General features: G+C 34.1%; 1 protein-coding gene across 14 annotated transcripts in view; it reads right to left on the minus strand.

Annotated features, from left to right (window-relative positions):
* The window catches only part of CSNK1G3 (casein kinase 1 gamma 3), a 112,096-nt gene that overhangs the window by 23,975 nt on the left and 63,298 nt on the right, over positions 1–24,823 (minus strand). For 12 of the 14 annotated variants that reach the window (XR_009452584.1, XR_009452585.1, XM_059693761.1 and 9 more), the window contains 6 exons: positions 18,262–18,410; positions 16,439–16,673; positions 6,584–6,669; positions 6,377–6,461; positions 4,497–4,645; positions 2,927–3,022 (listed from right to left, as the gene is read on the minus strand). Coding sequence is in view for 12 of the 14 variants with exons in the window: in XM_059693761.1 (XP_059549744.1) it covers positions 2,927–3,022; positions 4,497–4,645; positions 6,377–6,461; positions 6,584–6,669; positions 16,439–16,673; positions 18,262–18,410 (800 nt within the window). In the remaining 2 variants the exon portion in view is untranslated. The remainder of the gene's footprint in view (positions 1–2,926; positions 3,023–4,496; positions 4,646–6,376; positions 6,462–6,583; positions 6,670–16,438; positions 16,674–18,261; positions 18,411–24,823) is intronic. The other 2 variants (XM_059693754.1, XM_059693760.1) reach the window with 1 other exon arrangement.

Raw genomic sequence — 24,823 nt, forward strand, 5'->3', positions numbered from 1 at the left:
GATGATTTTGACAAATTTGCATGGCAATAACTTCCAGACTGATAATCTACTAGCAGAATTAGAAGGGTTCGAGTCTGTATGTTCAGGAAAATGTGGACAGCACTAATAAAAAAAAGGGGGGAGAAATAAATACAATATTTTAAGTTTCTATGACATGTTGGTTCTGCATGAGGTGCTTTATATATGTTATCTCATTTTGAGATAAATAGTATTATCCTTATTTTACTGATGAAGATGCTGAGATGTGAAACACTTCCCTAAATCACAGATGTAGCAAGGAGTACAGCAAGATTCAAACTCAGAGCCTACTGCTTCTCCAATAACCCTACCTAGCTTCTTAACACAATTACGTCACGTTCTAAGCCTTTGGTGCTCTTTACTTTCTTTTTCAAAGACAAGAAAATCTTGCCATAGAGGGCCAAGCACTTTAGTTTATAGGGAGCTGAAGAATATCAGTGGTGAGAGAAACCCTTTGGGAGGAGAAGAGATATTAAAACTCAAGTAGACACAATGAATAAAAGTTCAGGCACTAAGTTCCCTAAATTAAATTGCACAGTTCAAAATTACATACTTTGTGGCATGAAGTATGTAATCATAAAATAATGATGATAATTTTATAATATCTTTTCATTAAACCCTCCAAACTCATCAGCAGAATTTAGCAGATGTGTAGCTTAATTAAATAAATTAGATGAGATAAAAATCTGAACAGAATGGGAGAATGAAAATGATGTTAAAGTTGAGACAAATATCTAAATGTTGCCTCGGGACAAAAGGCAACATTTGGGAGTCACGGATCTCTTTAAGAAGATAGTAGAATAAACATTTACATGCACCCAACACTTTCTATAAAATATACGATCCGCTAAACTTCAAACATTGACTCTAGGTTACAAATTGTTTACCTTGGGACATAGCAAAGGTTTTAGCCATTTAAAGAATGAATTTTTCTTCTTTTGGGATTGTGAACTATGTGTTTCTCATACAACTTAAAACTATTTACTGCTTCACAGATATCTAAGAATTTTTTTCTAGATAAACAACTTCTATTATAATGACAGTCTGCATATCCAGGTTTCAAGTTCAATATGTAAGCTGTATTAAAGGATTTCCAGGAAAGAAAAAAAATCACTGACTCCCTACATTTAGCTGAACAAGGACAACATGAATAACATGGTTCCCACCCTCAGTGAGCTAACAATCTAGCTAGTAAGACATGTCTGAAAGTCAACCTCTAAAATATTTAAATTAAAATGTAATTAAACAACAAAAGAAGAGCCTCACTTACTATAATACCTAACAGCTCAAGTGGAAATATTCAGAGAATATGAATTATTAATTTTCTTCCAAAGTACATTTTTAGAAATTAACTGATTTATTAAATACAAACTCTGAGTCTTGACTTCTGAGCCATTTCTTTCTATACACAGCATCTACCAGGCACTTAAGCTATCAACAAGTTGTAATTTATATTTTGAATTAATTCACATGCAAGACCCTTTATTGTCCCAATTTTTCTAAGGCTAAAACTGAACTGTTTAAATTGGCTATACTTTAAAGAATACTGTTAAATATCCCCTAAAAGTAGCATTTTATTTTGTGATGATTCTTAACAAGTTGTGTTTTTTCCTTTGATTTTTCATCTCTTGTTTAACCCTCACTAGAACTCTGATGGGATGAAAGATGTAAAGGATAAACCATTATCCTTCTCTAAAAAGGGTTACAATCGAAAATATTAAACACACTTTTTAACTCAGAGAAATAACAAAATTTCTTATGCTAAAGGTGGCTCCAATAAAACTTATTACAAAAAAGAGAAAGTGAAAACATTGCTCAAAAATTTCAACAGCTCTCAATCACCTTAACTCAGAAAATCCATCTTCTATGCATTATCTTGAACCTACTCCCTGCTCCAAGCAAACTGAACTGCTTGCTGTTCCTCAAAGTCTACATTTGTAAACTTTTGCTTCATATTTTATACTGCTCACTCTCTCTAGAGTGTTTTTATTCCTTTATCTGCCTTTGAAAATGTCATTCATTCTTGAAGTTCATCTCAAAAACCACATTCTCCTAAAATCTTTATAGTTCTTACATATAGTTTCTTTATAGTTCCTAATGATCTTCCATGGCACTTCATTAATATACTTGATGCGATGGAACTTATTCTGCTTTATAATGTAGTTATTTGTGAATTTATTGTAATGATCATGCTAACAATAACACCAAGCATGAGAGTTAAAATTTATTGAAGGCTTACTATATGCTAGGAATTAACATGCATTATTTCTCTTTTATCGATGACAGAACTGAGGTTTTGAGAGATTAAGTAATTTACCCAGGGTTAAACCATATCCAGGTATGAATGATTCCAGAGACTGAGTGAAATCTTAGCCACTCATTACAAAATATTTCTTATAGGTTATATTGTTTTACTTACTTCTGCATTTCTGCAACGTGTAAAATAGTAACTTTCAAATACTAGAAACTTAGTAAATAATTTATTACACTAGACTATAGACAGAAAGATCAATTGCTATTACAATTCATTCCAATAAGATGCCCAAATACTTCTATTCTAACAGAATGTCAAATGTTGCTCAAGATTATATTAATTTATACCACTAAATTATAAATTTATAATTAAATTAACAGTGAATATTAGGGGAAATATATATTTTTAATTCTTAGCACGTGTATATATAATATTTTATCTGTTGAAGAAGAAACATGCATTTCATTCTTTCAATATGTATATACATGTGTATATATACACTCACACACACATGTAAATACACACACACACTCACACACACACACACACAAAGCAGTCACCTGGACATGATAAAACACCAAATGCATTTATAAACTGTCAGAAGGTAATACACAGAAGCAAACTAAGACATTTTTATCTAAAGGGGAAGCAAACCTGATTTTTGGATTGTTGCATCTTATCTCTGTGTTGATGTGCTTCTCTGTTTGATGATAGAGCAGGATCTTGCTGAACTGCCCCCACTGGAGTAGGCTACAACACAATAGCAATTAGCATCAATACAACCTACTTCAGAAGTTTTACTTAATATCATTCAGCTGTTTAAAAGACTCAAGGAAGAAAGTAAGGCCTTAAAAGACATCATTCTCAAAATATATTAAAGCTAACGGAAACAACACAGCTACTCTTTAAAATGTTTTGAGAATATTTAAATGCTTTATCAAGTATTTCTTTTTACTGGTATAACAACAAAAGATCTTCTAATGCTGTCATTTCTTTTAAATTACTTTTTCATATAAAAAATATAGCCCTAACTGGTTTGGCTCAGTGGATAGAACGTCAGCCTGCGGACTGAAAGATCCCAGGTTCGATTCCGGTAAAGGGCATGTACCTTGGTTGTGGGCACATCCCCATTAGGGGGTGTGCAGGAGGCAGCTGATTGATGTTTCTCTCTCATCAATGTTTCTAACTCTCTATCCCTCTCCCTTCCTCTCTGTAAAAATCAATAAAATATATTTTTTTAAAAATATGAAAGTATATCTGTTCATTGTTTCTCATTTTCAAAGCTAATGTATAAACAGAATAAATTATTTTTAAGGGAATAAAAAAATTAAGGGAACAACTTTTTATAAGTACCACGCGCTAACTGATTGCGCCACTGGAGCTCCTAGGGAACAACTTTTTAAATAAACTAATAAAAATGCATACTGTCACTCAGAAGAGGCTTATAAAAAATTTTCAAGTACAATTCAAAATATAAATCTTTAATCAAAGTTTATTTAGATTTCCACCATAGATAACATGTATATTCAAATCACTTTGCATTTAAGAAAAATATACATTAAACACTTAGTAAGTCAACTGTTCAAAAATACTTGAACTTGAAAGGTCAGTGGTTCCAAATATGGATAAAAACTTGCTAACAGTGAGCCACAAATAAAGAAAATTTTGTAGAACATTCTTACTTATTAAAAAAAGATTAGTGAGAATAAATATTTGATCTTTCAGAAATCGCCTCTTCAAAGAAAGAATGACATGTCTCTTTAAGTGCTAAGCACCAATCCTACAGTTAAAATAATTTTTTTTAAGTTATGAAAACTTAGGTACAGTTTTAAAAACTTACTCCAAGTTATCAATCTATTCCAAGAGATAACTTAGAACTGCTAGAATAATTAAAACATTTTTAAATTACAAATATTTTAAAAGATGGCTAAAGTAAACAGAAAACAAAACTAGCTAGCTGATCATTTAAAGTAATCACTAGAATATTAGACCAAAAATAGTATATTTGACACTAAGAATTAAATCAGGGATGAAAAGTTTGAAAAATCACTCTAAAAAGCAGAGTCCAAATGTACGGTATTTATAAAATTCAAAGGATAATATATTAGTATTTTGTTACCTAAACTATCCCTAAAAAGGAAATAAAATGAACCCTTTTACAAACTCTTTTCACTTGAAGGAAAAAAACCAATAAAATATTTTATTATATAGTGGAGAAACTCACCAACTGTTTACCCATCCAGTCATATTCATAATCAAACAGATATCCCTTTCGATCAAACAAGTCAGTAAAAAGCTTTCTTAGGTAGTCATAGTCTGGCTTTTCAAAAAAATCTAGCCTTCTTACATAACGAAGATATGTTGCCATTTCTTCTATAAAGGAATAAAAATTATTTTGAATATACTTATCTACATACTCGTTAATAAAATTATTTAAGTGTGTAAAAAGCATACAGTATTATAAAAACAGAAAAAATAAAATTCTATATTGCAATTTAAATTTTTATAAATTTAATTACAATGGCTTTTTTTTTAAAGGGAGAAAATTCCTAACCTTGTTTATAAGCAGTATTCGAACCAACTGACCTAGCAAAATAATCCTCAGAAATATAACACAGAAGCTGCTTAATTCTTCTTTTAATTTCTGGTCATATAATTAACAATCATGCATTCTGTTAAAATTCTAAAATGTATTAGAGATTTGTACATTTTTAAAAGGTCACGCTCTTCAGGATGAAAAAGACATAAAAATCAATAGGCAAAATGGTAAGCAAAACCATGTTTCACCATGGAAGCACAAAAAAAATCACTGGAGTAAGAGATAGTAGGTTGCACCTAGTTGCTTTTCTGATTCAATTCATTCCTGGTAGCCAATAAGAACAGGATCACGCTAAGCTCAATGGGCAGTGAAAGTGGCACCCAGTGACCTTGATCACATGGTGAAGCTCACTATTCCACTTTCTAGCTAATTATCTGGTTAATTTTACTTTGGCACCACCATTTCATTTTTCTTGCAGAAATTTATATAGGCTTCTTAACTTACAGTCAATCTGCCTACACCTTAAACGGCTAGTACTAGCAATGAATATTTTTTTTAACCCTCTAGTTTTAGATTAAAAAAGAAAAACATATAAAGTTTGCTGACAATGAATAAAATAGCAAACTTGGGAAAGAGCTACCAGAGATTATACTGCTGATATTATTAGAATAATAATGTCAGCATTGTACAGGCAAAGTTGTGAATATCAAAGTGAGATTGAATTCAGCCTTCTATCTTCAAGTTTGGTTCTGTTTTCTCAATGTTATTGCACATATCTCAGCAGGTATTTGAATACATTAGCAACACATTATTCTTATTTCTTTTTTATTCTTATTTCTTAATTGATTTAGAAATCTTAAGTAAGTTTCTGTTGGTTTGAGTTGCCATAAATCTACATGAAAGCTAAACTATTTTCATAAAGCTCCTTAATATAAAATTAGCCTAAAGGTAATAAAGGTAGTAAGGTTTACTGTACTTTGAAAACTGGACTAAATCATACATCATATACCTACGTTGAGTTGAACAATGAGACTCAAATGACTAACATTACACTGAAACTTTATAGTTGGTATTTCTTAGCAAATATTTTTTAATTCTTTATTGTTTAAAGTATTACATATGAATCCTTTTTCCTTCATTGACCTCTCCCTACTCGTCCTCCTCCACCCCCCACACATGCCCTCACCGCCCCTACTGACTGTGTCCATGGGTTATGCTTATATGCATGCATACAAGTCCTTTGGTTGATCTCTCTCCCCAGCTTTCCCCCGGCCCCCCTTCCAAATATTTTAACTTCTTAAAAGTATTTTATTTAAGAAAATATTACTTCAGCTGGTATTGGTCAGCATTACTAAAGATGGGATTTTCTTCTTCTAATACCATCTTAACAAAGCAAATATGGAAACTGACCCTGTGGTCTGTGCATCAAATGCTGACATCTTTTAAATAATATTTTGAGTTCATTTTTTTAAAACATGAAAAAAGGTATTTATACACTTAAACAATGATTAACAGTCTGGTCTTCTGTGTATGAGTATATGGTTCAATGTGGCATTATTCATTACCTGGAAAATTTTCACATAACACTTCTATGGGTGTGGCTCGTTTTGTATCTCCAATTTTCTGATACCTCTCTTTTAATGTGTCAGCCTAAAACAGGGGAAGAAAAAAATCTTGAGAAAGTGGTAATTTTAAAATTAAATACTTGGAAGACTGGATTGTAATATATTAACAATTTCTAAAATTCAATAAGGAAACATAAAAATGTTTACCTTTAAACCTTGCCAAGGAAGACTGCCTCTAAGAAAATACATGAACATATGACCTAAAGCTTCTAAGTCATCTCTTCTACTTTGTTCTGAAATATAAGAAGAACATAAATTACACTTGCCTCTTCCTGTTAAGAATGCAAGAATGGAGAACTAATTCTTCTGTTATATACCGATTAATTGCTAAAAGTTTAGTATATAAATACATAATACAGATCTAGTGCTTTATATATGACAAGGTCTTATTTAGTTAAACAATAATGTTTTTACATTAAATTTATTATACATATTTAAAATATGCTATACTTTCTGAGAATCTATTGATGATTTTTTTTCTCTCCTGAGATATCTATTCATAGAAACATAAGGCAAGGGGGGAAAGGTTCCATGGTCAAATAGAATCACTGTATACTAAAGCTCTGTCTTAAAGATTCAGAATGTAACATATGAAAGATTCTGGAAAAAGAACTAGAATTTTTCCCTAAAAGATTAATCCTAATATTAACCTTAAATGTTATACCGTAAGAGTGTCTAACCCTGCATTTCCTAAATTTATAAGCACAAACTTCCATCCCATAAACATCATTGAATTTAAAAACAATTAGTATTCTCTGTAATGTGTTTTTTAAAAAACACTTGTGTTTGACACATTCCAACATGCATAACCCCTCCAAAAATATACTGCTAAAACAAATTGTCATTTTCAAATTGCTATTATTGTTTTAGTAATAAACTGTTGGATAGCACATAACTGAGTGACAATCACAGACTAAGGGAGGTATCTACAAATATTTGCTGAGTGCATTTTTTTCAATTTTTTTTATCACTGAAGTTAAATGCTTAATATAAAAAATGCTGACTAACAAAAGAAAAAAATAATACTTTAATAATAAAAAGATGTTCATGTGCAAGATGTTTTATACAAATGAATAAGCAGTAGTACTAAATGCTTTTGAAAAGGCAAATGAGCATTAAAGCTTCAGAAAAGGTTTTAAATTTTGCTATATAATTTCATAACATTCTATAATTGTCTCCTGTAACATGTGCTACAGTTTAAAAATATATGTTTGTGTTATTTTTTAATCAATATCTATGCTCCCACCAAATAGCAAGTCCCAGGAGGCCAGATGTCTGTCTCTTTGGCTCATTATTCTCAGATCTGGTATAATGGCTGCCACAGAGCAGGCACTCAACACAAACTATTTAAATACATAAATGAATATTTGGAAATATATACTACCAGATATATGTCCCTTTTCTATAAGTACAGGAAAATATATAAAAGAATATGCTTTAAATCATTAGTAATCAGGGGTATGAGACTGGAGAACAAAACAAGACATTTCAATTTCTCATTTCATATACTAAAAAATGTGGTATAATACGAAATTTTTCTTCTATTTTCTATTATAATAATGTAAGCATATGCTATTGAAAACAGCAAACTTTCAAAATAAGTAAAATAGATTTAAAGTTCTTTGTAAAGCCATTAATGAATGTGGGATGTGAATAACATGAAAAAAATCATGCCTTTTATTAATAAAATTACATTTTATTAGGTACTGGAAGTATTAAGAATAAAAAGTCATGCCAAAAAAATTCTGAAGTCTTGCTGAGAATCGGAATCAACTCCAGAATCTTTTAAAAACCTTAAGAAAGCAGGCCTAATGCCAGAGATTGATTCATTGGGTACAACATGGAGTAGAAGAATGTACATTTTACATATATTTTTTAATTAATTTCAGAGAGGAAGGGAGAGAGAGTTAGAAACATCAATGAGAGAGAATCATTGATCAGCTGCCTCCTGCACACCGCGCCACTGCGGATCGAGCCCACAAGCCAGGCATGTGCCCTTGACCGGAATTGAGCCAGGGACCCTTCAATCCGCAGGCCGATGCTCTATTCACTGAACCAAACCAGCTAGAATGTACATTTTAAAAGTTTAGCAGATAATTCTAAAGTAGACTCAGATTTGATAAGCTCTAAAAAGGAAACTTCTTTCATTGAAGTATTTAATTATTTAACATATAATAAAATACATATATTATAGGGGTACAGTTTGATAAACTTTAACAACACACACACCTAAGTATCATCTATTAAAGGACCTTTGTGTAACTTCCCGTTTGAGGCCATTGTGAATAAAACTGTTATGAACATTCTTATACAAGTCTTTTTGTGACATGTGCTTTCATTTCTCTTGGGTAAATATCTAGGAGTGGATTTCTGTGTCATATGGAAAGTATAGGTTTAACATTATAAGAAACTTCTACACTATTCTCCAAAGGGGTTGTGCCATCTTGTATTTCCACCAGCGATGTAGGAGAGTTCCAGTTGCTCCAGAGCTTGTTCAACATTCGCTAGTAGTATAGCCAGTATAGCCAGTCTTTTAAATTTTAGCCATGCTGGTGGCCATGAAGTATGTGCTCACTGTGATTAAATTTGAATTTCACTAGTAACCAATATTTTTTAACATCATTTCATGTGTAACTGGTCATTCACACATCCTTTTGTTAAGTGTCTGTTCAAATATTTAACACATTTTTTAAGTTTTATTTTTTGTTTTATTCTAAAGTTGTAAGAATTGTTTGTATATTATTGATATGTCATTTTCAGATATAAATTTTACAAATACTTTCTCCCTGACTGATGTTTCTATCTCTCTATCCCTCTCCCTTCATCTATCTAAAATAAATTTTTTAAAAACCCACAAAACTAGAGAATTTCTTGAAGAAAAATTAGGAGAAAAGTCTTTGTGATCTTAGGGTAGTCAAAGATTTCCTAATAAATTTGGCTTTTTTTCAAAGAACAGAAGTGTGCATTTTGACACTGACCTCACTCCCTTCAAAAAATTAACCAAAATGGATCACATACCTAAGTGTTAAACACAAAATTATAAAATTCCTAGAAAATAACACAAGAAAGATGGCCTTGGTTTTGGCAAAGAGTTTTTACATATAATAACGTAAATATAATCCATGAAAGAAATAATAATGAGCTATACTTCATTAAAATTAATAACTTTAGCCCTGCAAAGACACCATCAAAAGAATGAAAAGATAAGCCACAGACTGGGAGAAGATATTTGCAGAAGATACATCTCATAAAGGACTGTTATCCACAATACTAAAGAACTCTTAAAATTCAAAAATAAGAAAATAACCTGATTACGACTGGGCCAATACCTTAACAGATGCCTCTAAAAAGAAGATATACAGTTGACAAATAAGTATATGAAAATCCCACATCATGTAATCAAAAAGTGCAAATTTCCATCTCTTAGAATGGTGTCTACAACACGGACAACAGCTAATGCTGCCAAGAATGTGGAACAGAAACTCTCATTCATGGTTGGTGGAATTGCAAAATGGTACACCCACTTTGGAAGACAGTTTGAGGGTTTCTTACAAAACTAAATATATTCTTACCATACAATCCAGCATTAAGATCCTTGGTATTTGGAGGAAACCAAGATGGCGGCATAGGTAAACACCTGAAATTGCTGCCTCGCACAACCACTTCAAAAATACAACTAAAAGACAAAACAGACATCATCCAGAACCACAGGAAGGCTGGCTGAGTGGAAATTCTACAACTAGAAGGAAAGAGAAAAGCACACTGAGACTCAGAGGAGGTGCAGAAGTAAAGTGCAGAGGTATGGAGGCGCGTGCGGAAGGGGCTGGTAACTGAGGACACGGTTGTCTTTTTCAATCGGGAGGGAGTCTCAAGCTCCCAACTGATCTGAACTCCAGTTCCAGACGAGTCTCTGGGGACCCAGACTCCTATGGGGAGAAACTGGACTGTCTGGCATTGGTCGGAACTCAAGGTCGGCTTTCTCTCATAGGTGCTTGCAGCGATTACCACGGGACACTGAGACCCAGGGCCACTTAGGGCAGGAATGAGGATCAGCCATAGCTGTTTGCTCCGCCCTGTTGATTCCCTGAGACCCCGCCGCACCCAAACTGTGTGCAGAGGCTTCTGCATATGAATGCCCTGGCCCTTTGCAATCTAAAATTACCTAACAAACTGCAGCTGGGTCAGAGAGACCCAGAACATCCAAAACAAGGCCCAAGGCCCCACAGCAGCTTGCATTGCTACACAGCTGGGCCTCATCTGGGCACCTCCAAACCCCAAACAAAGAAGAAGCATCTGCAGATCTCTCCGTAGCTCCTGCTGGGTAGCCTCAGGAAGAAGCTAAATTAGCACCTCCTTAGAGATCCAAGTGCCAGTGTACCCAGTGGTCAGAGTGGGACCATCCAGGTTACAACTCCTCAGATCCATAAGGGACACACTCAGGGGGCAGACTCAGTGAGCACCAAAGCCCCACTGAAGCAAGTCTTGCCCCAGAAGGGTGTCTCCAGCACAGAAGTTCTCCCACTGCAGACACAGCTGATTCTCACAGCCAATTGGCCTGGAGGTCAATCCCTCTCAGTGATACCTACAACAATCAAGGCTTAACTACAAGAAGACTGTGTACAAAGCCCACAAAAGGGTGCACCAAGAGTGTCCTCCTCAGGTAATTGGGGAGGCTGAGCCACTGGGCCCTATACAACACCTAGCACACAAAGCCACTCTATCAACACAGGGAAGCAGCCAAAATGTGGAGACAAAGAAACAGGTCACAAATGACAGAAATGGAGGAAAGCAAACTACTGGATATAGAGTTCAAAACCACACTTTTAGGGTTTTCAAGAATTTTCTAGAAACTGCCAATAAATTTAGTGAAACCCTCAATAAATCTAGTGAGACCCTCAAGGATATGAAAAAGGACCAACTAGAAATTAAGAATACACTGACTGAAATAAAGAATAGTGACAGAACCTAGAGCAGAGCCTAGCGAGAGAACATGGCAAAAGATCCTGGACAGAACCTGGCTACAGAACTTGGCTGGAGAACCTAGACCAGGGGTGGGCAAACTTTTTTACTCGAGGGCCACAATGGGTTCTTAAACTGGACCGGAGGGCCGGAACAAAAGCATGGATGAAGTGTTGGTGTGAATTAATATAAATTCAAAGTAAACATCATTACATAAAAGGGTACGGTCTTTTTTTTTTTTTTAATTTTATTCATTTCAAACGGGCCGTAGTTTGCCCACGGCTGACCTAGACAGAACCTGGCGACCGAACCTGGCTGGAGAACCTAGCGAGAGAACATGGCAAAAGAACCTGGATAGAAGCTGGTCACAGAACCTGGTGACTGAACCTGGCTGGAGAACCTGGAGAACCTGGCTGGAGAACCTAGCGAGAGAACGTGGCTACAGAACCTGGCAAGAGAACCTAGACAGAACTTGGCTAGAGATCCTGGCTAGGCTGTTGATCAACTGAACACTGCCTCCGTGTCCTTCCTTCTTCGCTGACTCCATCCACCCCTTTGGGGACCCCTGGACCTGTTGGGGCTGGACCCCAGCAGTACCCATCTCCATACCCCAGCTCCTACACACCTGTGGAAATCCTGCTTATCATTCCATATTGAGTTCAGACTCAATGACTACATCTGCTTTTTGCTTTTTTCACCTGGTGGGGCCCTAGGATACATCCACTACAAATTGACCCATTGGAATAAAAATAAAATAATATCTCACTTAAAAAAAAAAAAAAGAATAGTATACAGAGTTCCAACAGCAGACTAGAGGATCGCAGGAAGCAAGTCAAAGATTTGAAATACGAAGAAGCAAAAAACACCCAACCAGAAAAACAAAATGAAAAAAGAATCCAAAAATATGAAGATACTGTAACGAGCCTCTGGGACAACTTCAAGCATACCAACATCCAAATTATGGGGGTGCCAAGAAGAAGAGAGAGAGCAAGATACTGAAAACCTATTTGAAGAAATAATGACAGAAAACTTCCCCTACCTGGTGAAAGAAATAGACTTACAAGTCCAGGAAGCGCAGAGAACCCCAAACAAAAGGAATCCAAAGAGGACCACACCAAGACACATCATAATTAAAATGCCAAGAACAAAAGACAGAGAGAATCTTAAAAGCAGCAAGAGAAAAACAATTGTATGGGGATTCCCATACAATTGTCAGCTGATTTCTCAATAGAAACTATGCAGGCCAGAAGGGAGTGGCAAGAAATATTCAAAGTGATGAATACCAAGAACCTACAACCAAGATTACTTTACCCAGCAAAGCTATCATTCAGAATTGAAGGCCAGCTAAAGAGCTTCACAGATAAGAAAAAGCTAAAGGAGTTCATCACCACCAAACCAGTACTATATGAAATGCTGAAAGGTATCCTTTAAGAAGAGGAAGAAGAAAAAGTCATGGATAGTAATGATGACCCCGATGAAGACAATCTTACAAGTTATGATATTCAGCTCAGTATTCAAGAATTCATTGAAGCCAGCAAAACTGAATTTTATCCTGAAAGGTAACAATCAACTTGACTGTCCTCAACAAAATTTCTTTATGACAACCATTTGGTTGTAAGATGAAATAAATGTTGTTTCCTAACTCTTAGAAAAAAATTAAAAAATCCTTAGTATTTACCCAAAGGAGTTGAAAACTTATGCCCACACAAAAACACACACATGGATGTTTACAGCAGCGTTAGTCCTAATTGCCAAAACTTGGAAGCAATGAAGCTGTCCACCAGTAGGTGGATGAATAATCTACAGTACTTCCAGACAACAGAATATTATTCAGCACTAAAAAGAAATGAGCTATTAAGCCATGAAAAAACATGGAGTCTTAAATGCTTATTACTACGTGAACTATACCAGTCTGAAAAGGCTACATACTGTATAATTCCAACTATATGTCATCTGAAAAAGGAAATACTATGGAAACAGTAAAAAGACCAGTGGTTACCAGGCATTGGAGGGAGAGAGGATTAGGTAGAGCACAGAGCAGTGATGGCAAACCTATGACACGCGTGTCAGAGGTGACACGCGAACTCATTTTTTTTGGTTGATTTTTCTTTGTTAAATGGCATTTAAATATATAAAATAAATATCAAAAATATAAGTCTCTGTTTTACTATGGTTGCAAATATCAAAAAATTTCTATATGTGACCCTTAACTGTTAGGGTTTTTCAAAATGCTGACATGCCGAGTTCAAAAGGTTCGCCATCACTCGCATAGAGGATGCTTAGGAAAATCAAACTACTCTATATGATACATGTTATTATGAAATTGTCCAAAACCACAGAATATACAACACCAAGAATAAACCCTAAAGTAAACTATGAACTCTAGGTGACAATGATGTATCAATGTATGTACTAGTATATCAATTATAACAATTGTTCTCTTCTGGTACGGAATGTAGCTAATGCATGTTTGGGGATATGGGGTATAAGAAAAATCTCTGTACCTTCCACCTAATTTTGCTGTGAATCTAAAACTGCTCTAAAAAAACAAAAAGTCTATCTTAAAAAATACAATTTAAATTCATTTTCTCTAAACTTACTTAGATAAAGGTATACATCCTAGCACTCTCCAACTGAAGTGTCACTATATAAAATAGTACCCATACAAAAATTATGACCCTGGCCTGGCCAGTGTGGCTCAGTTTGTCGACCCATGCATCAAGAGGTCGCCCGTCCGATTCCGGGTCAGGGCACATGTCCCAGTTGCAGGTTCCATCCCCACTGGGAGCATGCAGGAGGCAGCGGACCGATACTTTTGCTCTCAGATCAATGTTTCTTTCTCTTTCTCTCTCTCTCTCTCTCTCTCTCTCTCTCTCTCTCTCTCTCTCTCTCTTAAAATCAATTTAAAAAACCATCTTTAAAAAAACTAACACTGAGCCATTGGGAAGTTGTGAGTTCATGTCTCACAATAAAATGGTGATGAATCTCTGTTGGTTGTTATAAAGCAGCCTGTGATGGAAATGGAAATTTCTCACAGACACTAAATATAGGTGTGCTGGGTTTTAATAGAAGACACAGTCTTGAAAGTTGAATATCTATCCAATCATATTTTAAATCTATTGAGAAAATGTGCTACTGAAAGGCACTCCACGCAAGCACTACCTAAACCCAACTTGTGCTTTATAATTTCAGGTATTTGAAACTTACTTTTCTTAAAGAAAGGCAAATTTACATTTTTCAGGTATTTTCAGACATCTGTAAAGAAAAATACCATGAGCCTACTCTCAGGCCAGCTGTCAGGGAAGAGGCCAAGTGCTATTTTGTTCTGAATGAGCAGAAGCAGAGACATGTAGTATAGAGCTTGTAAGTCTGAGGAGAACAGTTAAACTTGGGCTACACTAGGAGTTGGAAGTTGGATTAGATGACTTATAAGGTCCTGTACAAATTATGGTCACACATTGTAGGTACATTTGAGCAGTGATGATGGATAACATATGTTCCTGTCTATTCTCCCTTAAGAAGATAGAATCTAAAAGCAGAAATTTAAGTTTGGCTTCCTCTGATATGAAAACCAACCACAGCTTAACGATAATCTATTGTAAATACAATAGATTAGAACTGAATGTTTTTAGAAAGTCACAAATGTAATTTAATGGGAAAGAATATATTATAAAAAGAACCTCGCCCAGCCAGTGTGGCTCAGTGGTTGAACTTGGACCCATGCACCAAGAGGTCGCTGGTTCGATTCCATGAATCCATACTGGTAGAAATCAATAAATGGGGGAAGAGAAAACTTTTGCTTACATCAGAATATCAACTAACTATATAATTGATGGAGTTAGAAAATCAACAATGGATGCTAAATCTAGTGGATAAAAATGTGATGAGTAACAACATGTATACAAAATCTCAAAGATCTACTTACAAAACACTTTTTAATAACAAAGGGAAAATAAGAAACTGTTAAGTGGAGAAAATTAGTAGACACTACCCTAAACAAATGGTCAAGATACTTGGAACCAAGTGACATCATGCACCTCTTGACATTTTGCAGTGAGAACATATCACTTCTATGATATTTGTGCTAAGAATGCATACCAAAATATAATCATGAAGAAATATCAGATTGAACTAAATGGAGAGCATTCTACAAAACAGTCCATACTTCACCAAAATATTAAGGTCATGAACCATAAAGAGAGGGGAAGAATTGCTCCAGATGAAAAGAAACTAAAGAAATATGACAAATAAATGATAATGTGTGGTCCTGGACCAGAAAAAAATTAAAAGATGTAAGAAATCCTGTGAGGTTGATATTATTTTATTCTTTTTACAAATAAGGAAACCAAAGTCATACAGCTAGTAAACAGTACTGCTAAGGTATGTCCTCTTAGCATTAAATATATTAGGCATTTGTTATTTACTGGCTAATTGTATCAAAGTACTATATTCTCAATCAAAAATATCTGCACAAACTAAATTCAGTTAGAATTAAGTATTCTCTCATATCCTTTTAACAGAAATAATCAAATGCATCACCCTCACTATATCAAAGTTGAACATTTCAAATTATATTAAAAAAAGATATAGTGAATACAAGGATATCTGTCATTCATTTACTCTAGAACAACTTATTTTAAAAATGTTTTATTAAGCCTGGCCAATGTGGCTCAGTGGTTGAGCATCAACCTATAAACCAGAAGGTCACAGTTCAATTCCTGGTTGGGGCACAAGCCCCGGTTGTAGATCAATAACCAGTGTGGGGTGTGCAGGAGGCAGCGGATCAATGATTCTCTCTCATCATTGATATTTCTATCTCTTTCTCCCTCTCCTTCCTCTCTGAAATAAACAAAAACGTATTTTTAAAAATAAAATAAATAAAAATGTTTTATTAAATATAAATAAAAGTAAACTCTAGCTAGATGTGATAAATAAAAATTGTAATAAAAGCAATTGTAACCTGCAAAAACTGAACCATAGTAACAAATATTAAAACTCACACCGTTAGCGTAGTTACTGAATTCAAACAAAAGGTACACATACCTTTTCCTAAATGTGTATTTATGCTCATATATCTAGCTGTTCCTGTAAGGCTTTTGTGCTCTCTGTATGGTATGTGTTTCTTTGTCTCTGGATCAATATATTCCTTCGCCAAACCAAAATCTATAATATGAATAACTTGCTGGGTTTTATTTCCTGGTCGTCCTATTAAGAAGTTCTCAGGTTTTACATCTCTGTATATCAAGTTCTTTGAATGAACATATTCCATACGAGAAATCTTGATTTTAAAAAGAGAAGGAAGATAAATTTTATTTTAAGCTTTGACTAGCATAAAAAAGCATGATAGAGGCAAGACAACTTTCATAATAAAAACATAAAAAAAATCAGAATTTGTTTCAACCCTTTAAAAGTAACATATCAAAAGTAACATATAGTTTCTCAAATATACATCTGATTATGATTAAAATTCTTTGCTTTTACTATTAATGTCACTTATAAATGAACATATTTGAATTTTATGAATTCCTTTCAAATCAGTAAGCCTGATTTAATCAACACTTTCAGAAAATGCTATATCATAAAATCGAAAAGCTTTACCAATACTAAATCTTGAACTCAAAAATATAAAGGCATATTCACAAAGTTGCAGTTTATTCTTCCTCATCAGTTAATTAATCAAGCAACTTTTACAATTATATTTTAAAAACTTAAAACGTCTAAACTGTTAAATAAAAACAATTAAAATAGTACCGTTTAGTAAGTCTTTTTGTAACTTGTTTTCTTTACATTTTCCTTAGGTATGAAACGTTTTAAAAGATCTTAAAACTTTAAAATTTTCAAATATACTCTAATAATGATACAGTACATTTTTATTGTTTTACACATTCTCAAATAATGTTCAGTGTACAAACTGTCACAAAATAGAACATTACAAATAAAATAAAATTGCATCATTTAGTTGTAATCACGATTGACAATGCAATATAAAGATACTGTAAACTCAGGCCATTTTAGTTGGTCAACAAATTTTGGATCATATAATATAATAAATATAATATAATATAATATAATATAATATAATATATAATGTCCTATAGCCTATACTTTTAGTTAATGATATATTATTAGCATTTTCCAGGTCATGAAACTTTCTTTTAATACACACTTTGCATTAAAAGTATGTATTATTTTAAATGCATACTTTACTAGTATACGGCTATTAACAAACTATTCAACTAATCCTGTTATTTCTGTACATTTGGGTTGTTTCCACTTTATTATAAATATTCTTGCACAAAAACCTTTAAGTACAGCTGAATACTTCCATAGGACAAATTTATAGAAGTGGAATTAATGAGTCAATTGAAAAAAAACAATTTTAAGACTTCTGCAGCATACTTCTATTGACATTTATTTCAAAATTGCTGTAAAATCATCCTCTAAATTTGTTTTCCCATAGGTTCACTAAAATTTAAATAATTTAGAAAACTTCCCATTGGTTTGTTTCCTCTATTTTTCAGCCATCAGAATTTATTACCAAGATTAATAATCCATGTTTTTGAGGGTTTTCTTTTCTAAGTATTCATCTTCTAAATGAAAAGTGCTGGAAACAACTTAATTCTCAAACTGAGTATTCTGATCTTAAAGCAATAAAATATTCTTTCATAAAAATAATATACTACACTTGATTCAGTTTTTTAAGTTACATGCATCCTAAAAAGACAATAATATGAAAGCAGAAACATTTGTACTAAGTTGAATGATCTGCAAGATAATGTAGCAAAACTTGAAACTTTTAATATAAATTTGTGACTAGAGAACCACACAATTGTTCAAATGACTTCAAAGCACCCTGCTTTACTTACCAGTTGGATAGCTATCATGAGAACTGTTTTAAGAGAAAATGTTCTATCACACAAATCAAACAAATCTTCCAAACTAGGTCCCAGCAGTTCCAGCACCATAGCGTTGTATTTACCACAAGGGCCAAAATAGTAAACTTGAGGTATACCATCTGGGGGGGTAGAAGAAGAAAGGATTTTAATAATTTCCTCATCTTCAATATCAAACTTTTCTTCCTAGAAAATTCACTTAACAATTAATTTTGCAGTTTCAAAAACTACAGCAGTAGTTTTACATTTCCCATGGATACAATAAACTTTTCCTGACCCAGCCTTCTCTTGCTAGAGTGTAGCCTGGTTACACTTCTACAGCAGCTGCATGACTGAACTACATTACAAACAGTGCTTCATTGTTGGTCTCTACCATCTCATCAAAGACAGGAACTGGGCATTTTAGTCTTATATTTCCATGACCTAGAGAAATGCTTGGCACCTAGGAAAGATTTGATTTTCACTGAACAAAAGAGTCACTGTTCGCTTTAATAACACTGTGGTAGGCATAATGCTAAGATCAGCCTCCAAGAGTCCCATCCTCTGGTGTATACACCCTGCACAATCTCCTCCCTCTAAGTGTGGGCAAAATTCCCAGATTTCACTTGTGATCAGGTTATATTATATGGCAAAGGCGATATAATTAATATCCCTATCAGTGGACTTTAAATTAATCAAAAGTATTCTGGTGGGTCTGACCTTCAGATTCAAAGTACAGAAAAGCTTTCCTGTTGACCTTAAAGAAGCAAACTACCATGTTGTGGAGAAAAATCATATGCCAGGAAATGATGGGAAGGCTCTAGGAACTGAAGGACTTGGTCCCACAGCCATGAAAAACTGAATTCTGGGAATAGCCAGTGAGCTAGGAAGAGGACTGAGCCTCAGGTAAGATTGCAGTCTGGGTTTACATCTTGATTTCAGCCAGACCAGACCCTCAAATGAGGACCCAGCTAAGCCATGCCTGAACTCCTGACCCCTGGAAATTGGCAGATAACAAAATCTACTGTTCTATGCCACCAGTAAACAATACAAACTAATCAAACTCCAAATATATAGTCTAAATGCACGGAAATCATCTCTATTTTTAGAACTGTAAGACTCCCAAGTAACAAATATAAATAGGTGATCAATTTATTTTAACACTGCATTTATCTATCCATCATGAGTAAATGAACTTCTCCATCTTAAATGTCTCAGTTTTACTTACAAGTGGTATAGGATTTTTTAGAAGGGAAAAAACCTTTTGAATAAATCCTTCCCTTTTTTTTTTTTTAAGTAAAGAGCTTGGGAAACATAACTTTATTCTCTGTTTCCTCTATCATTGTGAATATTTATTGGAGGGGTATAACAGAAAACATTCAACTAGAAGCCAGGACTAGTTTCGTAGTTTATCCCAATATTAACCATTTAACCTCTCAAGGAGGCTTGCATTGGCTTATCTATAGTATTACTAGTTTGGATAAGACCAGTGTTTCTCAAATGTGAATCTGAGTGAGGTAGCAGAACATCTGAAGATAAGGAGGTAAGATAATATAATTGGAGCAGGGATGAGGGGAAGGCGACAAGTTCAAATTGCATACATGGCCTCCTCCCCAGAAAGAGAAATTCCTATACATGCCCCTGTGTATAGGTCAGCACCCCCATCTCTCTCTCTCTCTCACACTCACACACACACACACACACACACACACACACACACACACTGGGAATCACTACCGTAGTATGTATGAACCACTCTTACCAAAGCCACTCTTGAATGTGTGTCACCAACCCCTCACATGTATAAAAGTAGATGAGAGGCTCACTAAAGTTAATTCCACCTCTGAAATACTGCTTTTACAAAGCTATATACATTAACAGCCTAGAGTGGCAATTAAGACTTATCAACAGCCCTCAGCTACTAAGCTTTAAAATTATTTCTACAATGACATTTTCCCCTCTATACCATGGGAATTTTTTAATTTTAGCAATCTCTAATAACTCATTTCCACCCTTTAGTTTGTTGCTTCTGATCAGGGTGCAAGGAAACCAGATCATCAAGCTTGTCAGAACTATATTTAGAATATAAAAATAAACAGGTCTGAAGTTCTTCAATGGAAGGACTGTCAAAGGCTTTTCTGCTTCCTCCTGAGTCACCATCTATATTTCTATAGTTAAAGTTGTTGTGTAATGATCACTGAATAAGGTAGCAACTTATTTTGGTTTATTCACTGACTAACTTTTTTCAAAGGTTTTCAAAAATGGAAAACCACTTAAGAATTTTGTCTTAATTCAACAAATGCTTTTTGAGCATCTGCTATATCTTTTCGGGACTCCGTTAGACATTAGAGATTATGTGTGAACAAGATGCTATGATCAAGGATGATTCAACCCAGGAAAGCAAGTTTAAGTTACTATTTAGAAATCCATCATTGTCACTCACCATAATGACAAATTATATGTGAAAAAGCATTAGATCACCTTAATAGATGCTGAAAAAGCATCTGACATAGCTCTAAGCAGATCTGGAATAGAAGGTCCTCAACCTGGTAAAGGCAACTAAAAAAACGCCCAGCTAACATCAGACCTGAAGGTGAAAGACTAGGAACAAGAGAAGGATGTCTGTCCACTTTCACCTCTTCTATTCAACAATGCAATGAAGCAAAAAGAAAAAGAAATAAAAGGCATTTTGAAAATGAACAGAGTCTGTTAATTTAAGAAAACCTAAAATACTTGTTCCTATTTGATACCAACAATGAAGTTCACGCTTTCAAGTAAAACTTAGAATTTTGCAAAATTTATATCTGCCAGGATGAACCTGAAAGCTTCTGCAATACTTAAAGAAACAAACAAACCCTTGTGATGATACTATTACAATTTAAATTTCGTAATGAAATGTGTCATTATTTGAAATAACTTAGTGAACCAGTATTTTCCAAATCACCAATGTATATATTTACAAAATCATGCACAAGTAATTGATCTATTAAAAGTATGAACTGGAAACAGGAAAATTTTAGTTCTGAATGAGAACAGGAAAAAAATTTTTTATATGGTTTCTAACTCTACATTGCAACTGACCTTTAAGAAACAATCCCCTGCCCTAACAATTTGTACAGTGGTTAGAACAGCAGCCCAAGGACAGAAGGGTCATGGGTTCGATTCCCAGGCTAGAGCATGTGCCTCAGCTGCATGCTCCATCCCACACAAGGCACATGTGGGAGGCAACCAATCCATGTGTCTCTCTCACACCTCTCTCTTCTCTCTCTCTCTCCCTCCCTCTCTCTCCCTCCCTCCCCCCCTCCCTCCTCTCCTTCCTCCTTTCCACTCTGTATAAAAAAATCAATGGAAGCCCAGCCGATGTGGCTCAGTGATTGAGCTGAACCCATGAACCAGGAGGTCATGGTTTGACTCCCCATCAAGGCACAAGCCTGGGTTGCAGGCTCAATTGCCAGTAGGGGGCATACAGGAGGCAGCTGGTTGATGAAATTTATCATTGATGTTTCTATCTCTCTCTCCCTCTTCCTTTCCCTCTCTGAAATCAATAAAAAAACATATTTTTAAAAAATAAATAAAAGCCAATGAAAAAACATTTTCAGGTGATTAAAAATAAAAACAAGAAAAACAATCACCTGTCAAGTTTTGGTAGAGTATCAAAAGGATATTAATAATTTAAAAGTTAATGTATTAATCAAGGTTTACAAAGTTTTGAGTTAAAACCTTGTTGACAAGAATATGAACTGGTATATTTTTGGAGGAACTTGCCTTTCCCTTTTCAAAATAAGCAAAAGTATGCATACAGTGATGTTGAAGCTGCACTGCTTGTAACCGTAAAAAACAACAACAGGAAACTACCTAAACATCCAACAACCCTGGACTAATTAGGCAAAATATGTCATACCCATTTTGGAAGCAAAAGTGATTTCTACTTTCTCTTTTATATTTCTTAAACTTTTCCAAATTGTTCTGAAAAACATGCACTACCTTTATAATCAGGAATGAAATGCACATTTTAAAAATTCTTTTGGGACCACAAAGAAAAACTTGAATTAGAAGAAGATTTAGACCACATTTACTTAATCCATACATTAACTGTAACTGAGCTAGTATTTCTCAAATACTCTACCTAATATTCAAAGTTATATAGTCTTACCTCTACTCTTAACTATTAACTTCATTTTGGAGTTCTAAGGAATAAAGCAAAGTATACTATTCAGACTATAATGTAAATCTAGCTTCTTTTCCCTTCCCACCATAAGTTCCTAATAGGAGGAATAAATAGATCCATGCTAAGGCCCACATTTACTCTGCCTCACTTGGTTTGAACACTTCTAAGGTTGCATTTCAAAAAATTTCTACCCTAGTTCTGCCATCTAAGTTGTTAAACTTTGGTTTTTATCCAACCTTCAAGTCTCCTCTTTTCAAACTATCTCTGAAGCATGACCCAAATTCATAATTATTCCCACAGAATTTCTCATAGCCAAGGGAAGGTATGCATAAGTAAGTCTTTTCTGCTATACTTCAAGTAAGCCAGCTCACTGCTGGGAGGAGAATGTGTACCTAACATGTACATTCAAACAAGTGATATGCATACCATACCTTTGAGTTTCTAAAATAGCACCACGAAAAAGGTCAGCAATGGGAGAAAAATGAGCTACTTCAATTTTCTCCAAAATGTTCTTTCTTTAATGGTTTCAAAGTGTCTCAGAATTATGTATCGCTACATTATCCAAAATGACTAAGTCCCATAAATAGCATTATATTTCAGTGAGTAAATTTAAACATACATTGAGACTCCAATATGAATGAAAATACCTCAGCTTTATCATGCAATGTGATTTTACCTTAAAATATGACTCAGTACAAATCATTGGTGAAAAAAAAAAGATGACTTAGCTCTGAATGGCTCCTTGAGATACATACTGTTCTGTGAGTCAATGAATATATAAACTTTATAGATAACTATTGATAATGTATTTCAACACAAATTTTATGTCATTGAAATATAAAATCAAGAGTTATACTTTTTTTTTAAAAATGACAAATATAAAGCAAGCACTGAAAAGATCAAACTAGAATTTCATTTCCAAGGACAGGTCTGGATTGTTTTCTAACAAATAATCACAACAATACAAATACGGTAGTAAAGACCAAAGTGAGTGTTTTTGGAAGTGGGAGAGGTAAGGGAAAAGAGGGTAACAGAGAAGAGAAAGGCTCAGAAAGAAGGCTTAGCAGGAAGAGTAATGAAGGTGTTAAGTTACTAGCTGTCTCTTGATCAAAGTATTTGGCTACTGAATTGCATGGATGCATTCCAACTCATGGGCAAAAGCAAGCTTTTGTATTTGTTCTTATACTTAGTGAAATTTCAACTATAAACTTTTACTCCACCCAATTCCTATTATTCTAAAATTATTTTCTGAAACTACTATAAAAAGCCACCCATTGTGAATTCATCAAAGTTCTGATAATGTCCAACATCAGTATTTTTCAGGGATGCTTATTAGCATCTCCACTTTTCAAGACAAGTGTATTTTATTTTTCCCAAGCAAAGCTCAACAATGGCAAAGAACGCAAAAATCACATATTATTTTAAAATACAATCTTACACTTACTCTACCCAAATTAATTTTACTAAACATTTCATTTTATATTTCAACATTCCATTTAAGCAACGAATAACCTTAATTTATGTCACAAAACAACATAAGGAGGTCTAATACTCTTAAAGAGTACTTAGTACTGTGAGCCATGTATTAAAGTACTTCAGTTCCTTATAAGTGAGAGTTAAGCATATCATTAAAAGAAATAATACCAGGATGTTTCTTTCCATTTTCAGGTTCAGTAGTATTCATATTGGAGAAAGAAAAACAAAAAATTAATATTCTTGTTTGAAAATTTAAAATTTACAGATCTAGTTAAGAAAACTTAGAATCTGATTACAAATACTAAGTACAGAATTATCACACAGGCTATGTTCTTTTCCAAAGCAGTTTTACTTTAAGGCATTCTTAACCTTTAGCATAAATGTTTATACTCCTAGCTCAGCAGTTCTCAACATATGGTCTGGAAATACTTGGGGACAGATGTGGATGGTCCATGAGACCCTTTCAGGAGGTCACTGACATCAAATTACTTTTATAATAACACTAAGATGTTATTTACCTTTTTAACTCTGTTCTTTCACAAGTGAATAGTCAGTTTTCCAGAGGCTATATGACATAATTTGGCAATGGACTAAATGAATGAAGAAGATATGAGAACCTGGCTGTTTTCTATTAAGCCAGATATTAAAGAGATGTCCAAAATATGTAAAACAAGGCCACTTTTCTCACTTTTTCTTATTTGGAATATATAGTCAGTTGTGATTTTAAAATATTGTTATTTTAAAATGAATTAATGTGGCAATATTTTTATATTTCTATTTTAATTTCTCAAATGGTAACTATAAACAGCTATAACCCACAATAGGAAAAGTTCTCTGGGATCCTCAAAAAGTTTTAGGAGTATAAAAGGACCCCAAAATTGTAAGCTCTGTTATGAACAAACAGGTGCAATG

This window comes from Myotis daubentonii, chromosome 4 (genome assembly GCF_963259705.1).
Source record: "Myotis daubentonii chromosome 4, mMyoDau2.1, whole genome shotgun sequence".
Classification (NCBI taxonomy): domain Eukaryota; kingdom Metazoa; phylum Chordata; class Mammalia; order Chiroptera; family Vespertilionidae; genus Myotis; species Myotis daubentonii.